We start from the raw sequence: 26,686 nt of genomic DNA, 5'->3' as shown, positions 1-26,686 counted from the left end.
GTGGAGAAGAAAAAAATACGGAATTCCTTTAGTACGCTGGGCACGTATGTTTATCTATTTTTCGCGACGATCGTCGTATTTTTTTCGTTATAGTTCGCTTACGACTTCACAAGATACTCTTTTCTTTTTCCCCATTCTTATAGAGTTACATTTCCGCATCTATATACTGATACAAGCATCACCATTGGAATTCAGTAACCGACATAATTGTACCATTTTTTCCTTCTCGAATAGTAATTAATATCGTTTACCAAACGCAGAAGCGAATAGCCCACCGAGGGATTCCATAAAGCTTTAGTTTACACAAAAGCAATGAAATTTGTACCCAGATCGAATACCTTTGATAAAAACACCGAACAACTTTCTTATATCGTAGCCAAGTTGACTTTGTTTTAACCAACGAAATTTCTCACATTCTCAATTTACAACGTCAATATCGTTTCTAAAACCGTACACATTGGACCATTTTGGAGGAAAAAAGCTCCAACGAGGAAATAACTCTCGCGGATTTTTTCAACCGTGCAATGAGAAAATTTTCCGTTCATAAAAGTGGATAATTAATCGCCTTTATTTTGCATAGTGTTTTACCTCAGGCAAGGTGACCTTTTAGCTGGACGATTTTTATAAACCTGCTGAGCTTCGTTCGCGTCCATTCGTATTTATTTTTAAACTAATCCCGTCCGAGATTTAAATCGAAATTTATTCGACGTAAACTGGACAATTTTCTTTTTCTAATTTGAAAGTTCGCGTTCGCCGTTCGTGTATCTACTAGTTCGGTACCAGTGTCGATACATTACATAAGTTGATCGTTTGGTCAGAATTGGCGATAATTCACATCCGTTAGACTGAAAATTTTACCATAATAACGGGTCTTTTTTGTTCGAAATACGGAAGCGAGCCGCGATGAGTAATTTCGGTGTTATAGGCTATGATACTATATTAATAAAATGTACCAGACTAGTTTTTCAAGTTAGTATTCTTCACCTGGTTATCGATACATACTTATACATTGTTTTTATAATGTTGGTGAGCAAAGATTCGCGCCCAGCGGATGACCTGTACCGAATGGGTAGGTAAATGTTGTCAAAATACTAGTTTTCGAGTGTTATGGTCAATCAAGATTGCGCTTTAGATGTTTCGAATCAAAAAATAAAATGGTGTTTTTTTTCTACCTACTTTCTATGCATAATCAAGTATAGGTATACGCGTACCTTCAAGATCGGAATATTTAACGGAATCCATAACGCTAAATACGAAAATATACATATCTATATGAGAGTTGGTAATGCGTTTAAAGGAAATTACCGCGAGACAAATTATCGAGAAAAAATAGAATTTTTCGAGTGATGGAAAAATTATACTTACTACCACAGGTTTGTGTAAAAATAACCGTTTTTGTCAAAATTGTGAAAAATGCCTGTTTTTTTTGCCAGGAATCCTTATTTTTTTTGTTATTTTCAGAAAACACTCCTTAATTGGTCAAAATTTCCATAAAGAGCCTTTTAATAAAATTGCAAACAAAAGTCAAGTTTTACTTTTTTTGTCAAAATTGTATGAAAAAATCTACTTTTTATTGTAAATTGTTCGCCAAATTTAGAAAAAAAAAATAATTTTATTTAAATTTCATGTGAGACTTTTCATGTTGAAATTGGTCAAACATTTTGTTTTGCTACCTACTTGAGGAGCTAAGAATTCTCAAATTTTGAATTTTAAATACAATTTTAGGAAAAAAATTCATGCTGAGGAGTGGTAGTTTAAGGAATCCTAATTCGGAAACCAGATTTTAAGAATTCAGTAAGGTAGTCTTTAAAAAAAACGCTTTAAAAAATGTATTCGGAGGAATGAACTTTTGTGGTGATGACAGTTGGGAATAATGGATTCGACAGGTTGCCTCGGAATCATGAATCGTCTGTGAACAAATTAATCTAGAAAAAAATCTCAATCATTCAATAGCTGACCAGTAGTAGGTAAATGGACCACCGAAATTATTCGCAAAGTACATACTTGATCAAAAAAATTAAATAATGTGAATCGTTCATGAACGATCAACTTGAAAATGAATAGAATTATTCGCAAACGATTTCTTAAAAAAAAAATCCTGAGCCAAGCTTCGGCTAAAAGTTTAATTGAAAAAAAAAAACATCGAATTTCAGAAAACGACTGGTTCAAAATTAAACCGGATCGTTCGCGAAATAGTCACTCAAACCGCTCATGAATCTTCTACGAACGAATCAATCCAAAATAAAATAAATAAAGAACTAGGTACATAGGTACTTAAATCATTTGCAAATCACTTGGCCTGAAAAAGTTGAAAATGAGCAGAATTATACGCGAACGACTCGATTTTTAGGTAATTTTATGGCAGAAATTTTGACAAAAAAACGTTAAAAATCAGTTGTTTCAAAAAATAACTGATTCGTTCGCGAACGATTTGCGTGAAGTGAAAAATAATTCATCCACAAACGATTTTATGTTTTTAAAAAATCAATACATATTTAATAAATTGATACCCATGGCTCGGGTATTCTTTCACTAAAAAACCAAAAATATGCGCTTAAATAGTCCTTTAAAAATGCCAAAATATGCTCTAAAAAGTAAAAATATTGTTTTACTGGAAAAATAAATTCCTATACCTACGATTTTACTAACAATATTGTTGTTAACAATTCACGAACAAAATTGCAAAACAGATCGTTTTAAAATCACGAAAAGGTAATTCTAATTCCATTATTAAAAAAATAAAAAACAAATGAAATAAACAAATATGTAGGTACGAGTGAGCTATTGTCAGTTTTACAAATTTCGTGGGAGAAAAAATGAAAAATAGCCAATACTAAGTAATATGATGCCAAAATTTGAAATTGAGCAAAATAAATTCTTCAGAAAATTGCGTCCCAGGACGAATCCCCCCCCCCACAATTGACTCCCTTCTGAGCGGCCATGTAACCTTCTCAACACAATTATAATGAAAAATTGTTTGTAAAGTGTTGACAAGAATTCAAATTTACGAATAAGTTCGAATACGACCATGAAAATTCTGAAACACGATAATTTGGTACAACTTTTTTCCGAGAAAATACTCAAGTTGAAACCATTAAAAATTAGAAACATTGTTCGATCATTTGCAATAAGTACCTATCTGCTTGTACATATTTATCATTTTCACTTTTTAGTATTCCACCAATAAAAATTCAAACATGAACCTTCAAACAATACATTGGTGAACCAAAGTTTAGATAAGAAATATTAATGAGGTAGATACATACATTTACCGTGCGTAAATAGTAAAAATAACTGCGCATTTTGTACAAAAAAAAATACCATACAGAAAAATAATTTTTACTTTTGTCACGAATTGCACCACACGTTGAGTGATTTTTACTACAAGATTACCTAGTAAATTTTACCATGAGACTAATAAATGCTATACCTAATTCTAGGTAAAATATATTTTTTGGCTGACATTTATTATGTATTTGATAAGTAATTCTTGTTTAAAAAAATTTCTGTGTACGTTAACAAAAATTTTTGGGTTGACTGGCTGAACACAGTAAAACATAGTTGTCATAAATTGTCCTTTGTTCATTCAGCTCAGACATTTTTCTTTTAAATTTGCCACAAAATAATGTTAGACGCAATACTCGTATACGAGTATTTGTTACTCATTCTGGCAGTTATTTTTTCTTCGATGATATCGACTGAAGGATGCAGGTATGTTGGAGAGACTTGCCAAACTGGGGCCGAGTGCTGCGACGGGCCTTGTAAACCCACTGGCAGAGGACACAATGAATGCCAAGCTCCATGTTAATGAAAGGCTACAAGCGACGGAAATTCATCTCAAAAATTCACATTATGGTTCATGTTCATAACTGTTTGATTGCTAATAAAACCTTTTTATCGACTGTTGGAGTTGCATTAATATTTTTACAAAGGTATGTTCTTATTCAAGTGCCCTTTCAGCAGATGAACGTGGTTTTTGATAATAACCAATACTTGTCGAAATGTTTTTTACCCTCTACGATGAGATCTTCATTTTGGAGCAAATTTTATAGTAGGTAAGTAAGTACCTAGGTATCGAATAATAAGACTTTTTCAAAAACGTTTGAGTTATTTCACGTCAATTCAATCTAGGTACGTATGCTTACTCTTGAGGATAGCAAAGGCAGAACTGGCCATAAGAAACCGAAAAATGTCTTATTAGGATATAGTTATCCACAAAGACCAAGCAGTTATAGCACAAAATTCTCGCCTTTTAAAAATAATACTCACCTGCATTAAAATTGAAGTTTTTCCATAAAGGAGGAGTAGCCATGAGGCCATTTTTCGCCACCATACAGTTATCCACTCGACCACTCTTAAACTTTTTTCCGAGAAAATACTCCAGTTGAATAACCATTAAACATTAGAAACATTGTTCGATCATTTGCAATAAGTACCTATACCGGCTTGTACATATTTATCATTTTCACTTTTTAATTCAATTATTTATTGTGTACGTTGGCACCTTTCAGCTTTGTACAAGTTAATGTGGGTGCAACGATGCATCTTAAACTTATAATCTTAGCATTAACAAAGTTCAAGAAATTCCTGCACTGTGTAGAAAGCCTTTGTCCCTAGTCATGCTTTCTGACATTTTTTAAATTTTTTTGTAGTATTAATGTTTTTTAGATCAAGAGATGAAGCGTTAAGATTTTTGCTGCCATGGTGTCAATATTGGATTGTAAAGTTGTTGTTTTGACATAGTTTAGTTTACTGCAAGGTTGTTTCTATTTAGTGTGGAGTACTGATGGGATGTTTGGGATGTTATTATTGTTTTTTTCTTCACCATGACACCCAATTTCAATACTGTATAACGAGGGAAGGGTTAAGATTTTCTCAGCCAAAAATAGATCTATACATGTTTCAGTACAAGTTAAGCCATAAATATTACATAGAATTCGTTTTTGTATTAGGAATATTCTATTTAACAGGTTGGGATACCCTCCCCCCCCCCAACTACATTATAGGTTACAACGGATTGGAATAGTCCAAAATAAACAATTTTTCTTGTTTCAGTTGATTTGATATAGCGTAGTTGGGTCCATGATATAAAGTATGATATTGTAGAGAGGCAACTTGCTAGCTTGCCAGTTTGTACTATCCACATTACGACCGATAAACATTCAAACATGATAACCTTCAAAGTTCAAAACATACATTGGTGAACCAAAATTGATATAAGAAAATAATATTAATGTGGTAAATTTACAATCCGTAAATGATAAAAATTACATTGCATTTTGTAAAAAAAAATACCATGCAAGTAATTTTTACTTTTATCACAAATTGCACCACACGTTGAGTGATTTTTACTGCAAGATTAGTCAATTTTACCATAGACTAATAAATTTTACCTAATTCTAGGTAAAATATAATTTTTTGTTGACATTTATTATGCAACCAACTTGACAAGTATTTTTTGTTAGACATTTTTTCCATGAAGGTAAGCAAACATTTTTGAGTTGACTGGCTGAATACAGTAAAATATAGTTGTCATATTGTCCTTTGTTCATTTAGCTCTGTTGTATATTTGTGATTTCAAATTAGTATTCATTTTTCTTTTAAATTTGCCACAAAATGAATTTAAACGGAATATATGAGTATTTGTTACTCATTCTAACAGTTATTTTTTTCTCGATAATATCCACTGAAGGATGCAGTGGTTCCAAAGAACCTTGCCGAAATAACAATGACTGTTGCTTTTCATATGCTTGTGATGGCACCCCTATTGACAATTTTACTAGCAGAATGCTAGCATTAGTAGCACCCGCCTAGCATGAGTAGCAGGAAACTAGCATGATACTAGCGTTATGCTAGCAGGAAATGAACTAGCATAGCATGCTAGCAAAATGCCAGCTTATTACTAGGATGACTTGAGTTTTTATATGCTTTTATGGTGAAATATACCAAAATATGCTCTAATGAATTTCGCTCATTTTACTTGAAAGTTCATGAATCGCGGAGATAATGGGAAAATTCCCTATCTCCTATCCATACAAAAAATATGCTCCTGCTCCAGCATATAAAAATTCGAGCCCTGCTAATGACATTCTGAGAAAATGCACAAAATCATTCGTAAATGAGTTCTTCAAATTTTGAGTGAAATTTCCCCACTCCAGACCTCCGCCCCAAAAAAAGAATCAAAATCACGTATGCGAATGACTCGTCGATGTCGCTGTCGCACACGTCTAGGTTTTCCACATCAATCAGTCGACTCTCTCTCTCAATTTCATTGATCTTCTTTTTTAAATTAATAGTGAACTTTTGAACTTTCTCGACTAACTCGAACGATGGGTAGGTAAATAAAAAAAAAAAAAAAGAGTCTGTCAAATATAGCTCCCACGTCTCTCAATCGAGTACCTACCTATTTTGCCCAAGCAACCATGAACTTTTTTATCCATTTGTATCATAAGAAGGGAAAAAAATTGCCAACGCTTGTCTGGCGTTCAACTGATCGTATAATTAACACCGGTCAGAAATTCGTTTCGCTCTCGACTCGGACTTTACCATGTCTACCTTCTATCTATCTATGTACCACTTACACTTACGTATTGTTTCTCTATTATTATCATCATCAGTTTACGCCAGTAAATAACGTAGGTAAATAACACGTACACGTTTAAAAGTATTATTTCCGATGTGGCATTTGGATCGCAAAGAATTATGCAACCAGATCAACGCATTCGATGCGAATGAATTAGTACATCAAACGATGTGTACTTTCATAAATTACTTCATAAACATGCAGGATGATATAAAAAGTTATTCGATGAATTCGGAAATATTGATTTCAAAAACGTATTAAAAACGATATACTTTTTATGACGGTTGGAAGAATTTTCAGCCTCGTGAAAAGTCAAACAAAACTTCCGTTATCAGTTCAGCTTTTTTTCTTGTTCTTTGCTCGCAAACAATGAAATTCGTGAAATTCCGTATCGAATAAAACTTGCGATCAGAAAGCTATTAAATATTGCTCGGAACTTCGTCTTCAGCCAATACAACATAATATTCAGTTAACGAAAAATTATTTTGGAAGGGTACGAGTTCAAAACTTGCTCCGAGCAAGATTTGTTCAATATTTTAACCAACAATATATTTACGAGATAATTTTGGGAACTACAGAAAAAAGCTTCAAGTAAGGTACCCAAGTTTGAAGACTGAATATGTGACATAAAAACCTACTTTTTACAATATTTTCTATTCGACATTTCTCATTATGATGTACGAGTACCTTACCTACCTACTTCAATGTTCAACAAGTTTTATCAATTATATTGTAAACGTATCAAGACAGGATGAAATGGCAAGTGCAAGATCAATATCAATTTCTAAACTGTGTTCTTCTCTTACCTGCGTTGTATTATTTCAGAAGTGAAAAGGAGATATTTTTTTTCCACAATAGGTATACTTAATACGGATTATTTCATCGTCGTGAACTCTTTAAAATAATATTTTCCCAGTTCTATAAAAACTGACAAGTATATACGCGGAGTAAATGAAAACACGTAAATAGAAAAAAAAAACATAGGCTTTTCATGTTATCGAGATTCGCCCATCAGTCCCGCCGGTATCACTCCATTAACGTTATTTTTATTTAATACTTCGGAAAAGTAATCAATCTTTACGTTTGTCAAATCCGAAAGTAATCTGAACTTGATAAATGAAATAGAAAAACTCGCTTTAAAGAATTCGCCCATTTTTTTGTTCTCTCTTATCCGTTTTGTCAATCAATTTTTCTATACATTATTTGCTAACTTGTTTACCAGGGAGCTTTTATTTACCTTTGTATTTGTTTTTAACGAAGAGGTTGTAATTTCATTTCGACGAAGCCCTTTTTTCATAATGTGTACATTTTCCACATTGATGACGAAGAAGAATAACTCGAGTAAAAACCAAGGTAAATAATCGCTATGAAAATAAACACTTTAGTCATTTTTTATGCATTAATACCCTTGGCGCAATCGAGCTTTCATTTGACATGGCCGATAGACAGAAAAATATACCTAAATATGTGCTAAAAATAGCTATCGTGAGGAGGAATAAAAGTATGTCTACTTTTAGATATCGTCGATTTGTTGTTGTTTTCTTTTTTCTTCTTGACAAAATAACGAGACGGTCAAGTTTTGAATTTCGTTGCTTCGAAACATTCAACAAGTGAATTTCAAAAAGATTCTTCCTATAAAAATTATTTTCGTTTCCAATTGTTTTTGTTCCTTATTTTTTTAATCAATAAACATTTAAAGCAAATCATTTTGTAATCCACAAAAATAAAAAATAAAAGCATGAATAAGTCAATAGGCCTGTAAATATCGTTGAAATATTGATTAAAAAGTCTTCAAATTTTACTATCGTAAAAACTTCAAAAACTGCATAAAAATACTAAGAATAGATGCTAAAATGAAAAAAAAAAATTCTATCAAATACTTCAGAATTGATACATTTTTACAGAAAATTTAATTCTGTACAAAATCCATTCGTTATTTTTTCTATTTTTCAACTTTTTTGGTCTTATTTTTAAATTGAAAATTTCATTAAAATTTATTCATTCTGTCGAAATAAAATATTTTGACTAAGTTAATTTGAGACAACAGTGGCTCCAATTGATTGAAAACTGAAAAATTTTCCATTTTCCGAAATAAGGCAATAAGTGGAGCACAATTTCAAATTCAAATTGATCAAGAAGATTTACAACATCAAAAACCCTTTTTTTTCGGGGGGGGGGATAGGAAAGGTAAGAAGAAGCAAGGGAGGGAGGGAGGAAGGAGAAGTGATTGAAAAGCAACCATCAAAATTCAAAAATAAAGGACAAAAAATCACTTAAAAAAAACAGTCTTACTGGAAAAGTTCAAACTTCAAAGCACTGATCCCAGCTTCTTCCTTTTTTCCTCAGAGATTTTGAAACTTTGAACATTTATCGAGGAAAGAAAAGGCTGTTTGTCTGACCTATCAAGGTCATCAACCTTTCTTTTTGCCCTCTCATGGTCATTGTGTGCCTGTCTGGACTCTCAAAGTCATCAACCTGCCTGCTTAGCCTCTCAAGGTCATCTGTCTGCCTGAGTATGTCACTGACCCATCTGTCTGTCCATCATGTCCAGCCCCTCGTGGTTGTATGGCCGCATGTCTGGTCACTGTAGGTTGTCTGCGTACCTGTCAGGCTTTCCAAGGCCAGCTATCTGCTATTTTAACCTCTCAAGGTCATTGACCCATCAGTACAACTTTCTAAGGACGTTTGTCTGTCAGGTCTCTTAAGATCATGGACCCATCTGACTGATGGCATCTCAAGGTTGGGACATCTTTCTGTCTGACCTCTGAAGGTCATTGACCTGCCTATCTGGAATTTTAATATCGTTGTTTGGCCTCTTGGGGTCACTGGCCTCTCTGCCTACCCTCTCATGATTGTCAGACTGTCTGCCATGCGTTTCAAGGTCACTGACCCGACTTCCTGGTCCCTTGAGGTCATTAACCTATCTGTTCAGTCTCTCATGATTATCTGTCCGCCTGTCTGGCCACTCGAGATTGTCTGCCTGCCTGCCAGGCTATCCCAATGCCGTCCATTTGTTCGTCTAGCCTCTTAAGGTCATTGACCCGTCAGTACGACTTCCCAAGGACGTTTGTCTGTCGGGCCTCTTAAAATCATTGACCCATCTGACTGGCTTCTCAAGGTCGTCCGGCTTTCTGTCAGAACTCTGAAAGTCATTGACCCGTCAGTCTGGCATTTCAAGGTCGTCTGCCTGCCTGACCTGTCACGGTCATTGATCTTTGTGTTTAGCCTCTTGTCTGTCTGTCTGTCTGTCTGCCATGCTTTTCAAGGTCACTGACCCGTCTGTCTGGCTTCTCAATGTCTAAATACCAGATGTACTCAGTTCAAACTTCAAATAATGCCAAATTTGAAATAATTATGCCAGGATGGCAGCACTGGTTTTTGATCTAAAAACGTCAATAATGTTCGAAAGTATGTCATTTCTTGGGAGGAATAGACACTCATCTCACTTCCTAGTGCACTTCAAGACGCTTACACTCAAAATATGACTGCACTACAAATATTTATCTCAATTTTTCAGCTGAAAAAATCTTGTTGGTAACTAGACGAATTATCACTGTTTTCAAAAATGTGGATGCTCATAAGTCCCCTTCCTCTCGCTCCTCCTTCCCTCAATGAGCACCTTACGTGATGAAAATTATTCTTTGGGGTTTATTTTTCGGAAGTAAATACCTATGTGCGAATTTAGATGACAAAAAATTCAGAAATTACTGACATTTTTGGGATCATTCTTCCCCTCCTTCACCCAGTATTTTTGAAATGGACAAAATTTCAAAATTACACAAAAAAATTGGAACACATAAATCCTCCAAGTGAGCGTCCACGAGGTCAAAATTATTTCTCGATGTTCACCTTGCACAAGTTTTCAAGTTGAAAAATCAAAAAAGTCACCGATATATAGGTACCAGAGTTATTTGGTCAAATTCAGTGGAGACTCTAATTATGAGTTGAACATCGACCAGAAAAAAGTCCAGGTTTGTGTTCCTGATGGAGGGATATCGGTCCTCAAAAAGGAAGCATTTTCAACAAAATCTTTCATAGAACCAGTTTTGTGGAAAATGGTCTGGTTACAAAAGATATAGGTAGCATTTGTGATTCTGCATTAACTCAGACCATTCCAATCAAAATCCAAGATTACTTTTGAGGTTCCTTCTACTGAAGACTTGAACTGTTTGCAAATCGCTTATTTGAGGGCTAATTCGTGTTTTGAACAGGTTGGGTTGCTATCTACTAGAAGGGAAAAGCCTGCACAATTTTATCGAAAAATCCCTCTGTTCGAGGGTGCGTATTTTCTCTCTGAGAACACCTTATCATCTGATTTTTTTTCTAGGTGACTTTCAACTCAAAAAAAGTCTCTGCTGAATTTGATCAACATTTTTCGATTTTTTTTTCCAGAATCAATCCTTATGTAACAACAAAAATGATGTTTTTGGCTACATCTACGTACGTAATTTTGATTTGGTCAAGAGGTAGTACACAGTTTCCTGTTAGGTACTTTTTATTTCCCTGTTGTCAACTGTATTGTCTTTGTTTGCCCACAGCAACTGGCAAGTGTAATATAAATCAGGTGATACAAGGTACAGACATCTCTCGATCGAGATATTGGATCGCTACATTATTTATATAACGCTTTAATCGTCTCATCGTCGGCGTTATCTTTATGTAGTAACTGCAGACTTTCCCAGTACAAAAACCATATACCTAACCCGATATAATTATGACGGGCCAATTTACACAATTTTTCAACCGTCACAACATCGCAAGTACAATTAACAAAAAAACAAGGAAAAAAATCGGATTATCTCAGAATAAACCGAGGCTTCTTCGATAACGATCGAGCGTATTTTACTAGCTTGGTAGGTAAATATAAGTACCTAAGCATGCCAAATGGTCGTAAAAAAAATTCCTCCATAAGGTAATAAATTCGCGATGTAACGAGTGAGATGACATTCGACACTTTCGTCGTCATATTTGTGTTACGACCTCCGACATTTCGGATGATTATCGAACATTCTCAAGATTAATCATCCTACCTATACCTACCCATGAATACCCATCTCTATCTACTTACTGGTGTTGGAAAACACACCAGTCCGGAAATGGAGCACTTACGTGTACCGAGTACCTATGTATAACTCGTTCAATTACCCATCGAAAGCGATTATCGCTCTCTAAATATTTATAATTTTTTTCACCACTGTAACCATAACCATCAATAATAATATCACTATACAGCCAGCTTTATGACGAAAACGAGTCATCTTATAAAAAGCTTCGGCTTCGGCTACCAAAGGAATACCTACTTACGATGGCGCTAATCATAATGGGAAAAATGTCAGTGGCAATAAAAATTGTCTCGTATGAGTGTAGGAAGTATACAGGCAGAGGTACCCACAATATACAGAGAACTACTTTCATTTTCTTTCTCCGTTCGCGGTGTGCGGTGTAGATACTTGGAGAAGAACTTGACATGATATTAATTCGTATCGGTCATCTTGGACGTAGTACTGGAAAAAAAGGGCCCGAGTGGGGGTATTTTATCTTCGTACCTTAGCATCGGTTTTATTTAAAACGAATTATTCGCTTTATAAGGTAAACGTCTTTTTAATATTCGGTTAAACTGTGTGTGAAAAGTTTTCATTATGGCGAAAATGAATACTATATCGGTAAGTTCTGTTCATACCTACTTAATATGTATTTTTTCAATATTACTTTTCGTTAAAAGTTGATGAAAGTTTCGAGGTATTTTTTTATATTTTTTTAAAAGCTCGATTCGATTGGTATTTTTTAAAAAAACACACTTCGCGGTTTTTCGCTTATTTTTCCGGTAAAAAGTAACCCTTTTCGGGTCGAGTTTCAAATATAAAGTTACATTTTTAAATAAAATTTCCATACTTATTTTTTTCGCGAGTTTGTGTCTGTGTGAAAGTTTATCGACCAAATAAGAATTATTAATATAATACCAGGCTTTTAAATAAAGTTGGCAATTTTTTTCAAAAAGCTTTCTGAAAAAAATTACGTTTCAGTGGTTTATCATTTTTTTCTCGAGTTGGCTACGTTTTCATTTTAAAGAATAATTAAAGCTCGAGAAACCTTTACGTTGAAAAACCACCTTCATTTCCTTACCTACCTGTATAAAAGAGAATGTTGTCGATGTCGCCAGGTATTTAAAAGTCAAAAAACCAGCTTTCAATTTGGGTAAAATGAAATACATAGCTAAATATTGAGAAAAGTTGTTCGCCCACAGACGCCGGAAACTTTAATCGGTGACAAAATTGAAAATTGTCGCCGTCGAAGTTCATGCACTTACGTTAGTATTGAAATGGTTATTATTTATACTCGGAAATTTTAATTTCGAAATATTCGTGGGTTGAGTTTTTATTTTGATGACAAGAACAAGAATCTAGCTAAAGGGGTATTTTTAATTGATTGCCTGTCGACTAGATGATTACTTACTTCATTTTCACACGTAATCAAGTTAGTGGAGAAATATCGAAGCAAAATCGAAAATTCCTGATGGAAAATTTGGCCAAACGTATCGACCTCATGATTACAAAATTTAATATCTCCGCAAATAGTTCCGATTGATTAAATATTCTTATAATAATTTACCTACCCAAATTGGATGGAAAATACATTTATTTTTTTAATTTGATATTTTAGTTTCCAGTACGATGCAGGAAATTCAAACACGATCGTAACGAAGGAAAACACCTTTTTGCCCCGAGGAACCGTCATTTTCGTCAATATTATTTTTTCGTCTTGTTTTCTTCATTGTCAAAAAATGAGCTAAAAAAAGCCAAATATTCAGCACATTCGAAACAGTAAGATTGAAATATGAAGATAACAAGCCATACTGTCTCATATTTGTCATTTCTTTCCCAAAATAATAAGTAGATCTACATGTTTTCCTGCTTGTCTATCCATCAAAATCTGTCGTGAATTTTTAACATGGGGCAATTTTTCTCAATTATAAATGCCATCGAGCGAAACAAAATTTTGGTAAAAATTTAAGCTCGTTTTGGAAACATTGAAAGCTATTTTCGAAGTACCTACAATAAGACTTACCTGAGAGGTGTTTTCTAGAAAAATGTTACCTCGCGATGTGTTTCGTTAACGAACGTAAAAACATCGCATCTCTCGTTTTGTTAGTGGTATTTTCATTTGATCTATTCGTCGGTTATTTTTAGTAGTCGACTGACGAAGCGTAAAGTAAACGAAGTAGAGAACGATAAAGGTATATAGGTACTCGAACTCGTATGTACCGTGTAAAAGTATACACACAAAACGGAGATTCTTTCTCTTCAACCCATAAACATAATTGGTTTATTAAATTTCACTTAAATTCGAGTAAGAGTATTTATATCTACCTGAGTCGAGAATTTAATTAATTTTCAAAACGACTAAAGCTCCACCTTTTTCGACGTGGTCGTGAATCTGATGTGTGTTATGAGCAAACAAAACTTAATTTTAATTACTTCGCGATAACGATATCAGGGATGATATGGTGTGTCATTTGAAATGACGATGACGTGTCTTTTGAGTCGCTGTTTTCGTACTCACGTGTAGGAGAAATTTCAAGGTACCTATGTTGGTCCTCCTACGTTGGAAAATTGAAACGACCTTTGCGTCCGAAAGTTTAAAAAAAACGCGCGAATTGAATTAATTTCAAATAATTAAAAAAAAAGAATGACAAACATGGCTGGAATTATTTACAGTAAGGGGTGCGAATGTGATGCCAAGTGAACCCAAATTGAGGAAATGATGAATAAATCGCTGGTGTTTCATTTAGTTTGATTTAGGGTGAAAAATCAACAACTTTAAAAAGTTAAAATATCACGAGTTTGAAACAAAAAAATTAACGTGAATAATGCATCAAAATTTTAAAATCTTCAGAATTACTGACGAACTTGACTATGTACATCCGGTGAATTTCAAAAATCAGTTTAATGATTTTGCATTCAAAAAAAAAAATGCAAACAGCAGAATCAGGATGGTAATGAATAATTTTTCATAAATTCTTTTTTTTTTCATTTTTCAATTTAAAAAAAGTTATTGAGATTTTTGTAACAATAAAATAGTGCGTAAATCAAAAAAAAAAAATAATAATCATCCTCCCAAATTAATACCAACACTATATTTTGTAACTCATTGTAAGGGATATAAACTCAGAATTTTAGTACTTTTTCTTTAAAAAAAAAAGAATCAAGTACAGAGGTGTAACGATTATAATCGATGCTGCATCGATTATTTCGTCCCAAAATAATCGGAAATAATCGGAGATAATCGATTAATCGCCGATTAATCTGCCAAAAAAATTTTCTGTTCCAATGGTTGGTTGGAATTGAGTGACGTCAGTCATCGCCCATAAATGTTTTCTGAACCATTATCTGAACAATTTTCATTTTAATTTTTTTACTCAAAAAGTAATTGTAATGAAAGTGTTGAAGAGAAAATGAAAATATGAACCATCAAATAACAAATTAAAACAAAAAGAAAGACATAAAATCAATATTTGGATTAATTAAAAAAATTACCCAAAGGTCCGATTAATTGATTACGTCCGATTATGAATAATCGGCGATTATTAATCGGACGTAATCGATTATAATCGTAATCGTTACACCTCTGATCAAGTAGGTACCTACCTAAGCATAATAAAGGGAGAATTTGCAAAAACTTTGGAGATCAGAAAAAAAGATCGACCATTTATTTTTTTGTTATTGAAAACTTGAATCGCTCCGATTCTTCTTTTAAGGGATGTTTGGCCTTTTTCATTTGTTGGAAATGATTTTTATTTTCATTTATTTTCAAATTTTTAACTCACCATAGATAGATACTGTTTATTCATGATTTAAAATCAAAGTGGGTCTGGGTAACCTATCCATTTTTGTGATTTTTTTATGTCAGTGAAGATCTTTTTTTTTTAATATTAATTTCTCAACTTGCTTATAATTTTTAAAACCTTTTTTATCCTATTTTTTTAGTAGTGAATTTGTTTGACATTTTTTTTAAATCTAAATTTTTGATTATTTCTTTATTTAAACAATTGAGGGATTCCATTTATGGAAAAGAGGCATTAGTCAATTTTTATCGTTTTTTTGATTTTTACAATTCTGAATATGGGGGTAGTTTTCAAAAAATAATGTCAATTTTGATATGCATTATTTTGAAAAACAAAACCATTTTTTGTGTGGAAAATTTCAACTGGGAATCATTTGTATAAAAACCCCAGATCCCTTTTCTAGTGTTAGCCTCAATCCCACCCCCCCTACAGTACTTATCGCTTTAAAACATGCAATATACATATTAAAATTTGAAAAATATACGCAGTGGACATTATAATATATTTTTTCCTGGTGATCACTATCGGCTAATACACAGAAATAACCATTCTAGATACCTATTTGTAAAAATCATTTCTTGTTAAGCTATCAGGTCGTAACATTTTTTCAAATAAGTGCACCTATACTTTATAACATTGTCCTCCGATACCTCAATTGAAAGTAGTAAAGCCATTTTGTAATACATGCCACATATTGAAATTTGAAAAATTATACCAAGTGAAAATTATATATTTTTTGTAAAAATCATTCCTTGTTAAGCTATCAGGTCGTAAAATTTTTCAAAAAAAAAAGGTAAATTTTAATAATGCATAATTTTGAAAAACAAAACTGGAAATCATATTTGTATAGGTGCCCCAGATCCCTTTTCTAGTGTTGGCCTCAATTCAATCCCCCCTACAGTGGGCCCTGACCCCCCCCCCTAAAACGGCGATAATTAGGATTCGATCTCCATCGATGTGTAATGTGTCGATTGATATGTTTTCGGGGTCGTAGAATTCGAATCTGGAGTTATTTATTTTGTAGAGGTTGAGGGTGAGGCGTGGGGAGGAGGAAACTGTCAAATTTTGCTAATAAATGTTTCAAAAAAATCGTCCAAGTTTTATAAATTTTGAAATATTTCGTCAATTTAAAAAAAAAACAAGTTTTAATTTTATTACTTTTTTAAAATTATTTTTTCAATTCTTTCATTTAGATTTTGTAAATTTTGTTAAATTTTTTCTACAAAATGCAAAATATCAAATGAAAAATTTTTCTTGTAATGTTTTTTTTACGGAAAAATGTTCCAGTTCGCGATTTTATCTACTCCTCTATCCTCTTCCTCTTCCAGTTCCTCCTCAAAAAAATTTGCTTAAATCCCCTCTAGTCAGGGTACATAATCAGAATACGAGTTACTAGTTAAGGTGACACATTTAAACCCTGGAATAATTCAGCAAAACCGATATCATTTGATTTTTTAACATACTTATCATTCATAATATTAGGTATTCATATAATTTCATTAGTTTTGAAATATTTTTTCAACATTTTCTGTCCAAGTTTTTTGAAAACTGCAATAGGTACCTACCTATTTCTGTTTCCTCTTCCTTTTTCTTTTAATTTTTTTTTTTTTTTTTTTGATCAGAAAAATATTTACCTTTGTACATCAATAAGTACATATTTTACTTCCTTGACAATGGGTCATTCCACGTCAATTGGACCAAGAAGTGGTAGGAGAGTTCGGCGATTTTTTTGAAATTTTTCCTGTGGAAAGACCTTTTGAAGGGATGACCAATGGCGCAAATCGCAGCCCTCTAGCCCATTTTTAAAGGCAGCCAGGGGCTGTCAAAATTTTCAGTGAACCTAAAATATCATCCATTTTAGCAGTGGATTACTCGATAACCGCGATACCTATCAAAATGGAACATTTTCCCATGGTTAGGGGTTTTGAAAGGCTTTTTGATGATATCATAAAAATCAGTGTTGTCACTTTTTTTCGTACAAAAAATTAGCTCAAAAAGTTTCAAAACGTAGTTTTCATATCGTTCTGACTCTCAAAAATTCTGAAAAAAAATATATTATGGACAACTTTTCATGCTGAACAACATATAGAGAAATTGGGATGGTTCCACGTTGCAAAGTTGATTTTAAAAATTTAAAGTTTGTGAAAAAATGCGATTTTTTGAATTAAAACATGAAAGAAAGTTCTGACAAATGAAGTTGACTCATTTGACACCTATTTTTACGTATCTGTTGAAAAAGTTGAAAAACCCCTTTCGCTCAATGAAATGAACTCTTCACAACGAAATAAAAATTCGAAAAAATTCAATTTTCAATTTCAAACATCAAAAAAAGTTTGAATTTATTCAGTCGTCTTATTTTGACCTGTTTTTGACGTATTTCATTAAAAATTTGATAAAAATTACACTCACAACAAAAAAATAAAAATTCGTTCATTTTTTGAATTTTTTCGAATTTTGATTTTTTTGTGAGTTCATTTCATCGAGTGAAAGGTTTTTTTTCAAGCTAGTTCTAAAATCACTCCCTCCCTCTAATTTAATCCATATTTCAAAACACATCATCATTACATAAATATTTACCAAAACTTTCAATATTTTCATTTTTCAGACTCTTGTATTCTTCACAATCGCTTTATTCTGGACACCATCCACCTTATCTGTAAAAACCAGCGACGTGAAAGACAAACGTGGTGCAGTCTCAGGATCATATGGATCAGCACTGTCGCCTCCTTACAGTCCACCCGATCATCCACTCGCCAACTCCGGATTCACGCCAGTCGCCGCTCCAGTTGGAGTCTACCCTCAAGCACCAGCTCCCATAAGTGCTCTGCTCATCCCTGGTAATCTACTCTACGGCCAAGGCTTAGACTACTCCGGGTTATCTTACGGAGGCTACGGAGGCTACCCCTCTGTCCCAGCAGCATATCCATTGGGACTGAACTATGCTGCAGTAGGATCTCCATCAGTAGCTGCTTATAAATTAGGTCCTGTTACTTTCAACCCTAGTCCAGCAGTTACTCCTTATGCAGCTCCAGCAGCGTATCCTTCTTATAACATATTGTCATCTTTGGGGCCCGATTACTCTGGTATCGGATCTGGTTATAGTCTACCTTCTGCAGCTTACCCATCGCACAGTCTGGGATATTCTCCTAGCTATGGTTCTGGTTCCAGTTATTCGTCTTCGTATCCTTCCAGTAGCCTGAGCTCGTATTCTTCGCCGAGTAGCCAATCATCTAGCACTTACAGCAGTTCACCACCTTATTCGGCTTTTGTAGGTAATAACCATGGAGGATCGTCTTACTCGTCGTATTCGTCTCCATCTTCTGCATATTCTTCGTCTTCTGGTTACTCTCCGTCTTCTGGGTATTCGTCTTACTCGTCTCCTGGATACTCTTCTCAATCTAGTTATTCTTCTCCTTCGAACTCGTACAGTCATTCTTCATCTTCCTCGTACCCATCGTCGGTCTATGGGCCACCTTCGTACAAACCTGGCTCCAGTTTATACTCAAAATACTAATAAACGCTTACGTTCCTTTTCTGAAAAGTGATATTCGATTTTCTTACTGTATCTCAGTCAGTATTACTATAATATGATTTAATTAGGCCTATTTGTGAAGAATATTTCTCAACGTTGATGTGAGGAATTTTTTTCGAACTTTGAGATTACCTTTATTTTGTTACCCTATTTAAAGATAGTTTATTATGTATTTTTTTTATCTCAAACATTTTCTATTATTATTATTTTTACTTTTATTGCCATGTAATCTCGACCTTTTTGATTTAAATTATTTTTGCATTTTGTCCCTTTTTATCTTCCTACTCATTGTATGTACGTAATATATACCTAATAATGTGTACTACCTAACGAAACTATATATTAGATAGGACCAAATACCTACCTATATTTTGACCAAATATATTTGTATTAAGGGTTTAATATCGTATGGAATTTGTTTTGATTAGATATCTTCTCAAAGTCGACGCCGGCCTGCTTCGTAGGTGGGTCAAGGAATAAGAGAGCGCTGTAATGATATTTTACCAACAAAAGTTTTCAAATTCCGGCTACATCAAAAGACTCTGTTGACTTTGGTTGGGTCAAACGTTGCCGACAAATTCGAGTCGAGCCGTCCGAGGGAATTTTTCTTTTCAAACTATCGATGGAATTTATAGGCTGCGCTTTGGCCAACATCGAACCACGTATATAGTGAGGAAAATTTGCCAAAGAAAATAACTCACAAACGTTGTTTAAACACGCAGCAGTGTAAAGTTTTTCGAACAACGATTTCTATACTATAATAGGCGTATATTCTCGAGGGAGTTGGAAAAAGGGGCGAGTGACATTGAAACGTTCGTGTCAAATCTTTTGCAATCTGGAAATTTCAGTTGACGTAGTACGAGTTAATCTTTAAATCTACACTTAACACCTGATGAAATACTACATTTTGCAGCGCGATCTATTTGTTAAATCCGGCTGGAAAATGTCAACCGATGTCCGAAATGATGTCGATATCGATGAGCTCTCTCGTCTCGTGGCAGACTGGCAGTAGATAAAAATCGTCCCTAAATGTGCCTACATATGGGGTAAGATTAACGACAGCAGTATTCAGTTTTCGACTACACATTATTTTACATGTGGGTACCTACCTACCTACTTTTAACCTTTGGGAAAATTTCAAGGAGATAACTAAACATCATACCTACACGTGATATTAATACCTTTCAAAAGTGACTATAGACATGGCATATGGCGGAATGCAAAAAAATCGTGAGATATAGTTTGGCATGCCTATCAAAAAGCTACGAGTAATTGAAACTGAGAAATTCCTGCAACATTAGGTAGGTACAGGCAGGTAGGTAGATTCTTTAAAAGCCATTACCGAGAACTGCCTTTGAGACGCAATATTTTGCAAGGGTTTTGATCAAATTTGCAACTATAAACTAACAATAGCAATAAAAATTCGTACTTACATATTTCAGATGACTCGTGTAAGGTTTCCATTTCTGAAACAATAACAATATAGAGATTGAGAAAAATTTAAGAAGGTGCCAAAAAAGTAGGTACCTACTTATACAAAAACAATTAGGTAGTTATGAGAATCCCTTACAAGGGGGTAGGTATCCCAATTGATGGGAAAATTTTTAAATCGAACAAAACTGGACCAAAAGATCATACAAAAATGTATCGCCAATCCAAATTTCAAGAACTGAGTTGCATTTTCCGATTTTTGATGAATTTTTAAAAATAAAATTCTGGCCAAAAATGAGAAAAAAATCCAAATTTTGCCAAATTAACCAAGAAAGCTGAAATTTGAAACATATCTACCCTATTTTTGACTGCCCAAATCAATTGAAAACGGTTTTGCACCGTTTCGGGTAATTCTGGAGCCTCCAGTAGATTTTTGAAAGTTGAAATTTTTACAAAATTTTACTGAATGAAGTTAGAAAACTAAAATTCACTCTATATACCTTAATTTGATCACGCTGAGTCGATTGAAGCTGGTTAAAGTCGTTCTAGAGTCTTCAGCGACATTTTGGAAATTCCAGTTTTTTAAAAAAAAACCATAAAATTTGTCCAAATCAACTTCAACTTGTATGCTCGCGATTGGTGCTAATTAGTAATCCACTTGACCGATTCCACGCATCATTTTTTCAAAATCAGTGTCTGCCTATTTTAAAATCGTGGGCCTATTTTTTCTCCTGCAATTTCAGAATTGAAATTTTTAAAAATCCACTGTTCTCAACCATCCAGACAAAAATAGCTGAAATTTAATTTACAGCCTATTTTCAACTTTTTCAGTCGATTGCTGCAATTTCAAGCTGTTTCGAAGTCTCCATCAGCAAATTTTCTGGCATTTTTTGGAAAACTGGAATTTCTAAAATGTTGCTGGAGGCTCCAGAACAACTTGAAACCAGTCTCAATCGGATCAGAATGTTAAAATTAGGATATAGAGTAAATTTTGGTTTTCCAACTTCATTGGACGAAATTTTGTGGAAATTTCTACCTTGAAAAATCTGCTGGAGGCTCCAGAATGGGTCAAAATGGTTCAAAACCTTGTTTAATCAATTTGAGGACTCGAAAGTGGAGTACATATAAAATTTCAGCAATCTAGGTCAACTGAAGAAAATTTTGATTTTTTGGAAATTTTGGCCCACATTTCATTATTCAAGTTATTTAAAATTCACCAAAGCACCTGAAGTTTTGACTGGTGGTATATTCGTGCAAGTTGCAAGTTCATTGAGTTTGAAATTTTTCCTACCTTCTGAGATGCCTCTCTGGTTAGTGAAAAATAATACCTAAGGATCAATTTTTTTTTTTAAATCAGCTTTTTTACAGATTACCCCCAACATTGGTCGTTTGTATCTCGGAGACTGATTGAACTTGGAGAAATTCTGTTTAAGGAGTTTTAGAAAAATGAAATAAAAATTAAAAAGCTTAAAAATGATATTTCATGTTGAAAGCTCAATTTCTCATGATGACTGCAAAAGCTAAATGCTATACTCAAAATGTTTGGAAACAATTCACAGCATGGTCATTTTTTACCCTCTTTTTAACCAATTCATTTTCAAAATAGGATCTCGACAATCAACATCTACAGGAGAGAGTTCTAAAATTTTGATAAAAATTCAAAGTAATTTTGAAAGAGAAAAAGTCATATCAATTGATGGTAATTTTAAAATGTAGTGCTCTGATCCCTCAAATCCCCCCTCCCCACTTTTAAACCACCCTACATGGTCTACAATCAAGCAAAGAAAAATTAAAATCATCATATCCGAGATTTTCGAGAGTGCTGAATTTGAATATTCGCTTATTTTTTGGATACGAGCCCTCAATATAAGTAAGTATACTTCTTGCTGTTTATAAAATTTGAAGAAAAAAAAACAAAATTACAAAAGTAAGAATTTGAGATTCTGTGACGGCCTAGACCATTGCAATCAAAATCCAAAACCACTTTTAGGGTTCTACAGAAGGCATGAAATTTTTCAAATCGTATAATTATTAATTTCCAAGTCAATTCGTGTTTTGAAAATTTTTTCTTCTCAAATATTCTACACTGATTCGGTCAAAACATGGAATAATATCAATTCTCAAACCGCAGAAATATTTTGAAACACAGTTGTGCTAATTTGATCATTATTGCCAATTTCAAAAAATAGAAAAAAAATACTTACTTACTCGTAGAAAAAAACTTACATTTTTTTGAATTTTTTGAATTTGGCAATCATTTTGGGACTGGTTTTTTCCAAAACATGTTAGGTAAGGGCTAGAGCGAAAAAACTACCATTTTTTTCGAAAATGCCTTCTTTTTGAGAACAACTTCAGGGGAACCTCCGGAGCCAGAATTTTTTCTGAGTGACTTTCAACTCAAAATGTGGTCAACTTTTTCCAGCATTTTTTTTTTTTTGCGAAATCACGATACAACTTTTGTTCATTTTCAACAATTTTTATCATTTTAACAAATTTTTGTACAATTTTTGTTGAACTTTGCTGTATTTTGTTTCAATTTTTCAACTGATATAGAATTTTTAACAGTACCTACGAGTATATATCAAACAAATTAACGACATTAAGCAAAAAATTCACATCTTCAACGCGATTCGAGATGTTTAGTCGTTTAAAAATCAAATTAAAACAACAGCCAATTTCGTCCAAACACCATAATTGTATTAGTTATAAACGAGGAACTAACGATATGCTACTTAAACTCACTAAAAAAAACACATCATAAGCAACTTTCTAAACCTTGCCAAAAAAAGAAGAAAAAAATACCTAGGAATAATACATTTTAAACTAGTTGCATTATCGGGTTTTTTCTTTTTTCGTGTGTATACGTACGACGAGATCTTCATTTATCATATTTGTGAAATGTGCGCGTAACCGCACCATTTTTTTCTCCACGAACATCTTCAATTAGTTCTATTGAAAGATGATCGTATATAATATTGGAACGTGTATGACCCAAGCTAATTAAATTTTCTCAATGAAGATTCGTTTGTACGAAAACGAAAACCGCAATGCACAAACGCGAGCTATTGGTTACGTAAGTGGAATCCGAAAAATATAATCCGCTGGCCTAGTTTTAAAGTGAAAAATTCTCCAAGCTTGGGTGCAAATTTTAATGTATATGTCGTGTTGTCGCGGTTAATGAATGTAAACATCTCAGGTACCTATACTTTTTCTTCCGGCGTGTATTATTAAAATATAACGTACGATTTGTACGTACGTATGACACGTGAGTAAGTATACTATAGGTAGGTAGGTATTTAAAATCATACTTTGTTAATTTTCAAGACGGATGTCCGATTATATGATTTTTTTTCTTTCGAAAGTACGTCGAGTAAAATTGCTTCGGAACATTTTTACTTCACAATGTCAAAAAGTGTCAAAAAAATTCACACGTGTTAGGAAGATATCTTTGTAAACCTGTGTAAGAATAATTATTACATCAAATTCGGTGTTCAAAACTGTCGTTATAATTGTCAACAAGGTATTCGACAAATTCCCACTACGTTTTAAGAAAACAATTTCCGGCAGAATGTTCAAAAGAGGAATTGTTCGAATAAAGGAAGCAAAGACGAGATGTGGATGTTCATTGAAAAATAGGGTTCGGTGAGAAATACCGCATTTCCTCAAAATACTAATGACGAGTGTTTCAAAAGAAAAACAGCCAAATCAACAAGAATAGTTGAAAATCGGCCGCATTTTCGTCGATTTTCTTTAAAACGTGGAATTATTTCTGCTGTAATCGAAAAACAGGGACAAACCGACGGTAAAATAAGTGAGGGACTAAAAATGAATAATTCTTCGAACTCAAAAATTAATTATCTTTTGAAACTTTTCAACTTGTGCGTCATACAGTGGTAGAAAAAAATTTAGTAATACCTCCACTGTAAGGAAAATTCAAAATTTGATATCATATAGACGTATTTTTTGCTTTGAAATCCTGATAGTGGAGTGAAGACTCACTAAAAATTACCAATAATTATTCATTAAAATCAATTTATCAAAATTGCCAAAAATGTACTAAAATAACCAATGATTTATCAAAATTACCAGTAATTTACCAAAATTACCAGTAATTTACCAAAATTACCAGTAATTTACCAAAATTACCAGTAATTTACCAAAATTACCAGTAATTTACCAAAATTACCAGTAATTTACCAAAATTACCAGTTATTTACCAAAATTTCCAGTAATTTACCAGAATTAACAGTAATTTACTCAAATTACCAGTGATTTACCCAAATTACTAATAATTTCTAAAATTAGCAGTAATTTACCAAAATTTCAAATTACTGGTAATTTATCAAAATTACCGGTAATTTACACTAATTATCAGTAATTTACCCGAATTACCAGTAATTTCTAAAATTAGCTATGATTTACCAAAATTACCAATGGTTGCCGAAAGTTGCTTATTCAAAAATTACACGTCATTTACCAAACATTTTTTGGTAAATCACCAAAATTATAAGTAATTTATCAAAATTACCGGTAATTTACCAAAATTATTGTTAATTTGGCAACATTATTAGTGATTTACCAAAAATTACCAGTGATTTACACAAATTAACGGTTATTTACCCAGATTACTAGTATTTTACCAAAATTACCGGTAATTTACCCGAATTACCAGTAATTTACCAAAATTACCAGTAATTTACCAAAATTACCAGTAATTTACCAAAATTACTAGTAATTTACCAAAATTACCAGTAATTTACCAAAATTGCCAATGGTTACCAAAAATTGCTTATTTAAAAATTACAGGTAATTTACCAAAAAATTTCCAGTTGATTACCAAAACCATCAGTAATTTACCAAAATTACCAGTTATTTGAATTATGTGCCAATATTACTAATAATTTTCAAAATTACCAAGCAATAATTTTCCAAAATTTCCAAAAGTTGATGATTTAAAAATTGCTAATAGCTTACCAAAAATTACCAGTACACACCACACATGTTTGGTTACTTTGAATTTATCAAGAATTATCAATAATTTACCAAAATGACCAAAAATCATCAAAATTGCAAGTACATAGGTAATGTATCAAAAAAATCCAGTAAGTAATTTAGGAAATATTACTTACGATAATGAACAAAACAAAAAAAATGTATGTAATTTGCCAAAATTTGTCAATAATTTTCCAAAAACTACCTACCATTAATTTACCGAAAATAATGATAGGATCTCTATAAGACTTTTTCCATGTTTTCACAAGTCTGGAAGCGTCAAAAATTGGTCAATTTTTTTCAAAGTCTTTAAAAGCCTGACATAGCCTTTAAGCTATCTAATGTCGAGAATATATCGCAATAATTTTTTCCCAAGTTCTTGAAAGTCAGACAAAATATTATCAAGTTATTAGACAACGGAAATTAGTAATAGGAAAAAAGTCAGAAGAAGGTCATTTCCCTGTAAGTTTTCAAGAGTCTGGTAGCAGTTTTTTTCGATTTCTGAAAAGTCGGACAAATATTGTAAAATTGCAGGAAATGTACTCTTAAGTATCGCAATTTAATTAAATTTTTCCCCAATTTTCAAAAGTCTATGTGACAAACGTATGGAAAAATACTTTCATGAAAATGTTAATTCCGAAGAAAACCGTACATGTATGACATGGCATGCTTTTCCACTGAGCCAAATTAGGATTAAAATAAAAGTAATGAAAAACTACTACATTTTTTAAAATACTGTTTTTCTCAAGAGCATTGATCCATGAATTTCCAAATATGAGAATGATCCTCTCTTTTATGAAAAAAAAACTACAAGCCCTTGTTCTATTTACTCTACCAAATAATGCAATTATTTTCTGGCAGCCAACATACAATAAGTTACCTTTTCAAAGATAGACATCCGATAATGTCTATTTCAAGGCATCATCAGTTACGAAACACTTCGACTTCGATCAAATGATAAATTATTCGAAATTCGCCTCTAAAAAAATAACTCGCTCAAGTACATGCATACGTATTTTTTGACTTCCATTTATCTAGGTATAGTATACCTATCAAAGCAACTCGTACATGATATTCTGATATCTCACGAAACGAAAGTTCTTCTATCCTCTTGAGCCAAGCACGACCCAAGTATTTTCGATAATAATATTCATTATAAATGCTTCACCTAACATCGTAGATGCCTACGCCAATATTGGAGACACATTTGAATAGATACATCAGTAGGAAAAAAAAGACCAAAAAAACTATGAGAACTAGATCGTCGTGAAAAAGAACAATAAAACTTACTGGGCGATAATTATTT

At 33.1% G+C, this 26,686-nt stretch overlaps 2 protein-coding genes across 2 annotated transcripts in view; one reads left to right on the top strand and one right to left on the bottom strand.

The window, feature by feature from the left end:
- LOC135838653 (neuropeptide Y receptor type 2-like) overlaps positions 1-20,410 on the bottom strand; it is a 147,097-nt gene extending 126,687 nt beyond the window's left edge. Inside the window, exon 1 of the mRNA XM_065354377.1 lies at positions 20,391-20,410. The gene's annotated coding sequence lies outside the window, so the exon portion shown is untranslated. The remainder of the gene's footprint in view (positions 1-20,390) is intronic.
- Positions 12,092-19,359, top strand: LOC135840971 (prisilkin-39-like). Its single transcript, XM_065357738.1, has 2 exons — positions 12,092-12,246; positions 18,031-19,359. The coding sequence occupies exons 1-2, from the start codon at positions 12,223-12,225 to the stop codon at positions 18,937-18,939; spliced, it is 933 nt and encodes a 310-aa protein (XP_065213810.1). The 5' UTR covers positions 12,092-12,222; the 3' UTR covers positions 18,940-19,359.
- Positions 20,411-26,686: the final 6,276 nt, after the last annotated feature.

The sequence above is a fragment of the Planococcus citri genome, chromosome 3, assembly GCF_950023065.1.
Source record: "Planococcus citri chromosome 3, ihPlaCitr1.1, whole genome shotgun sequence".
Lineage (NCBI taxonomy): Eukaryota > Metazoa > Arthropoda > Insecta > Hemiptera > Pseudococcidae > Planococcus > Planococcus citri.
This window is presented reverse-complemented; position numbering and strand designations above follow the sequence as displayed.